Source organism: Nymphaea colorata, chromosome 2 (assembly GCF_008831285.2).
Source record: "Nymphaea colorata isolate Beijing-Zhang1983 chromosome 2, ASM883128v2, whole genome shotgun sequence".
NCBI lineage: Eukaryota > Viridiplantae > Streptophyta > Magnoliopsida > Nymphaeales > Nymphaeaceae > Nymphaea > Nymphaea colorata.
The window spans coordinates 31,135,774-31,140,732 of NC_045139.1; the positions used below are offsets into that span (position 1 = coordinate 31,135,774).

The 4,959-nt window shown below is 48.2% G+C and overlaps 1 protein-coding gene across 1 annotated transcript; it reads right to left on the reverse strand.

The window, feature by feature from the left end:
- Positions 1 to 374: 374 nt before the first annotated feature.
- LOC116248825 (BAG family molecular chaperone regulator 1-like) lies at positions 375 to 4,313 on the reverse strand. The gene is made up of 4 exons (XM_031621816.2): positions 3,211 to 4,313; positions 1,106 to 1,362; positions 864 to 1,010; positions 375 to 743 (listed from the first exon to the last, which is right to left on the reverse strand). Exons 1-4 carry the CDS (start codon positions 3,428 to 3,430, stop codon positions 549 to 551), a joined length of 819 nt encoding a protein of 272 aa, XP_031477676.1. The 5' UTR covers positions 3,431 to 4,313; the 3' UTR covers positions 375 to 548.
- Positions 4,314 to 4,959: the final 646 nt, after the last annotated feature.

The following is a 4,959-nucleotide window of genomic DNA, read 5'->3' on the forward strand; positions in this document are numbered from 1 at the left end:
TTTATAAGTGGACCTGAAGAATCTGCAGGGAGCGATTCCGACTTCGGCTGTCGCCACAGAAAGGTCTCGGAGAAAGCAAAACATGCGTGTGGAAATAAAACTAATGCCGGGCAGCCCAAGGCCTCAATTAGGCTCTTCGAAAGGTTGTTAAAAGTATCAGGTCAAAGATCCCTGAATGATTAAAGAGAGAAGTGGAAGGCAGGCAGACAGTGACAAAGGAGGAATAGAGAAATTAAGCAGGTGGGACCTTAACGAAACTGTGATTGCTTACCAACAATTTAAAGGAAATTTACATCTCTTGAGCTTCAAATACGTTAAAAAAAGAAGCGAAACAACAGTAAGAGGTTCGGGCTACTATTAAGAAGGAAAATATGTGACAAAAATACCATCTTACTTATTTACTGTAATGGATGAATGATGGTGAAAAAACTACATACAGAAAACCAAAACAAGAAAAAAAGAAAAAACGAAAGAAAACAAGTGTAGAGAGAGAGAGAGAGAAAGCAAGCACAAATTGCAGTGTGGGGCACAGATGATATACAGATACTTTAATCGAAAAACTCCCAGTTCAGCTTTGAGGAAGAGGAGGCAGGTGGCGGTGCAGGGGACGATTCAAAGGTCTCCCACTTGGTGGTGACGACAACAGCCGGCTGCTGCCTTCCTGGTGCTTGGTTGCTGGCAATCATTGAGTTGCGGAGCTTGATCGAATCAAGAGTCTCCACATACTTTTGCACCCTCCTCACCTGCCGCATTCCACCGGAAATTCTCAGCATACATATTTTAGAAGAAAAAAGGCTTTTTAACTATCGAGGAAACGATGATATCAATGTGGTGGTGTAATCGTTGTTCAGATTTTTTTTTACCTGCATTCTCCTCTGCATTTTGACGTCGCCGTCCGCCATGATGCCGTCTAGCTTGATCAGCTGGGTCATCAAGAGTTCGATCAAGCCAAGCACGTCTTTCTCAGCAACTTTTCCACCTCTGGAGGTGACTGACTCGAGAGAAGAGACCTGCATTGGACCACCCTCAATCGATATAAAACGAATTCGGGAAGCGACCGACCCAACGGAGACGAATGAATAAAGAAACAATATGTTAATGCTACCTGGCCTGCGAGCTTATCGACCTCTAGGCTGATCTCTGCAATGGCTTTCGCAGCCTTCTCCATCTTGGCATTCTTCCTCATCTCTAGGTACCTTCTCTCTAGGCTCTGGGGATCCTCCACGAGAACCATCTTCGCCTTGTCTTTCACGCCAGTCATGTCTAGAAAAGCCTTCGAGTCCCTCTCCTTGTCTTTGAAAATAAGCTTCTGATCGTCGGGGTGCAGTCCCGTGTGCGAAGCCAGCAACTTCTTTAGCTCCCCTGAGAATCAAAGCAAGGCACCTCCCTTTTAGCTACCGATAGCGGCCATGCTTCATTTTCACATGCTTTTTACATTCCCACGGCAGCAGCCGGACAGGTTTTCAGATTGACAAGCCACCGAAAAGACTCAACCTTGGACATGGCGGTGCTGAAAAGAAAGGAATTATTCCAAGCCCTTTTGGGGAAGGACGAGGGAGGAAGGGAATGCAGACAAACAGCACGAGGGAAACACAATGGAATAACCCCTGCCGACGCTGGCGTTGTGTAAGCTACACTAAAGTTGATTGCAGCGTGAGAGACGGGGTCTCATTATGACCCCGAAGCGAGAGACGGGGCTGCACTTTGTTGCAAAGCAAGCCCTGTTTTCCACCCCACAAAGGGAAAAAAGAAAAGGAACCGAACCGGAGACTGGCACATCTGTGCATGGCAAAAACAGAGACCAACATCTTATTGGCAAATGAAGCTTTTTATGCAAAATTATCATCCAATCCCTTAACACTCGACCGTGATGTAACGTGCAAAACAAGAGAGACGGAGAGATAGAGCATTCTTTTGGTGAACACCTTCTAAGCTTTCTTTTTTCCTCTCAGTAGTTTTATTTCCCACGTCTAACTTAGAAACCTCATGTATGTACCTACCACGTTCTAATATTTCCTCACTGTAACAAGCACCAATATCGGTCTTTTTCCAACTATCATAGTCCCCTTCGCCACCATCTTGGTCCTTGAGGCAATTACTCGCGTTAACTCTAAAGCTTCTTTGATTTTAAGGCTTTAGGTACAACCGTCTAGCAAGTCTGCCAAGGGTTTGTAGTTTCTCCCTGATACTTACTAGTTTGGCATGTAACGTATAAAGGCCTGACAGCAAAGATGCATAAGAGCTCAGTAAAGACGACAGTAACGATGACCATAAGATACAGTTTTTGTGGCTCGGATGCCAATTACTCGGAGTTGCGCAAAAGGTGGGGACAGCTCACAGGAGAAAAATGCGCGATGGATATATCAAGTTCGTAACCACAAGGGAACAGTGTTTTCTTGTAATCGCAGGCTCCTTAACACCATGCAAGACTCAAATAGTAATAGTTAATGGTTGGGCCAATGTAGTAGCGTGATGAATGACGCTCAATTATTTGAATTTAGAAGAGGCCTTCAAAGCTGCCACCATAGCACTATTTAATAGCAGGGACCGCAATTTCACTCTTTTATTCTGGAAATTGACCTTTCGCAAGAAGCCTTCTCGAAAGAACCATGAGTCTGAGGTGTGTGGTGCACATAACAAGGCGTCCTAATTAGGTGAATGGTCGAATACGGTATCTCGAAAATCTTACGCAAAATTATAAACTGATAAATTACGATTCCCGCTTGCGTTAAAAGAGGAGGAGGAAAGACGAGAACATGTGAAAGAGCAGCAAAAAGGAGGTAAAATGAGGGGCCGCGTATGGGTGCTAACGTAAATTCGCTAAAAGCTAGGTAAAAGTAAAAGAGACCTGCATACTTTAGCTCGTACGCGGGCCATGGTAGATTCCATGATGGACGTATCGACGGGTGAATAATGGATGTCAACGAGCTGTGACTGGTCGTGTTCCAAAAGACAAACTGGTCTCTGGTCTCGACCATCGACACAGTACCAAGATCGAGCAATACGCCACTTGCGGGAACGAGAACTGAGCCGCAATTCTCGTTCCTTGGAGTGGGTCATCTCGGATTCAAGAATCCGGATTGGTGCATTAGCCGCTAGCAAAATCATAAGCACAAAAGGAGGGAGCGCAAAAATCTAGAGAGGCGATGGAAGGCGGACGGGAATCTGTAATAAGCAAATAACTGGTCCTAGTGAAGAAGTGTGTCTTACCGAATGTGGCTTGGGAGCTAATGCGGACCTCGTGGTGGGCGGAGCCGTACTTCACTCGGACCCTGATGGTCGGAGCCGGGGCCTGGTCCGACCCTGAGGTCCTTTTCTGGACCAGCATTCCCCCGGGCCTCATCTCCCACTCCACTGAGTCGGTGCCAGCGGTGTTGCTCCCGTGCATCGTTGTCGTCGGAGACGCGCTCTTCACCCTCGTCCGCATCATCTTTCTCCTGCTTTCGTTTTTCCCCTTTTGTAAGAAGATGAAAAAAGGACGCTACCTAGATCGGCGCTTCTCGCTCTCCTTTTCTATCCGAGGCAACACGGAAATGGCGAGTTGCCCTGCAGCTCTCCGCTTTCCCTCAGGCGAGTGATAGCAGCTAGTTCGAACCCCGAAAGCAAGAGAAGTTCCTGCTGAATCGGCAGACCGGAAATCCGCGTCTAGCTGGCTTCACCTTCAAGCCGGAAAACCAGATCCGCCCTAAATAATCACCAATCCCTCCCTTACATGGAACCTACAAGCCTTCCTCCCGAAGCATGCCCGATCACCGCTTCCCCTGCCGACAAACGACCGCACCTCGGCAGAATCCGGCTATCCACTCTGCGAATCTCCTCCAGAACCCGTCGTCCGTCAATGCAGGGACTCACCGAGGAAACCCCAAGGAAATCGACGCGGCCGCCCCGCGGATAATCCGCCTCTAGTCGCCACAAAGGGCCACCGCCGCCTCCGCCAGCCAGCAGAGTCAGATCCTCCCGGACTTAAACAGCGCCTCGCGGAGTGGCCTAACAAGCCGGAGAGACGCCGGAAAAAAAGGGGCCGCCGGACTCCTTCCCAGATCCGAAGGCGATTGAGAGAATGCCCGTGAGTCCACCCCTCCCAAGCGACAAAACCTGCAGCCCCCCGATGGACGGACGGCGGCCGCCTTCAGTTTCCGTAATTTTCACTTCGGACGCGGTGTCTCTCCCGCCTCTCCGACCAAAATCACGGCCAGCAATGCCGCACGGATCGGCCACAATCAGATTCCAGAACCACGAGGAAGAAAAAAAAATACGGGAAAAAGAAAAAGGAAAAAACTTCCTCCCCTTGAGTCCGCCCACGGAGAAGCGGCCTTTATAAGAGAGAGAGAGAGATGATATCCAGCATATAGAGTCCAAGTAAGGAATATAGACACGTGTCGGTTAGTGGGGAAGCTTAAAGGCTTCGCCAAAACTCGGGGCATTTTCTCGCCGATTTCCTCGCCGGGAACATCTTGCCGGTTATCGATTTTACTTATAGACCAAAATGCCCTCCGACCTTGTACGAGAGGGGGCACTTGAGAGCAGCGGCGCCGACTGCGCGGGTCCACGGGGGGATGACCGCTTTGTCCCTTGTGCTCCTGGGGCTCTGCTGTCCGGAACTTCAAGTTCTGGACAGATCAGATCCATCAGCATGTCGCATGTCCCACAGACTGGTTACTGTCCAGTGTCCCCCTAGGTTTTGGCCTGCTTACTATCATGGATGCAGATGGATTCTATATACATTTCATTATCGATCCATTTTCAATGCCTTTAGATTCAATCATTGACCTAATTTGGATTTGGTTTGCAATCCTTGAACTGAATTGAAGTCTGTCTTTAATATCCAACGAAGGTTCGAGCTAAGTATGTGACACTCTTCTGTCAGACTCATTCAAAATCCAGTTTCCGAAAATCAAAGTTCGAATCTAAGTTCAAATCCAGATTTGATGCGAAAAAATTGAATTTGGGTCCAACGTC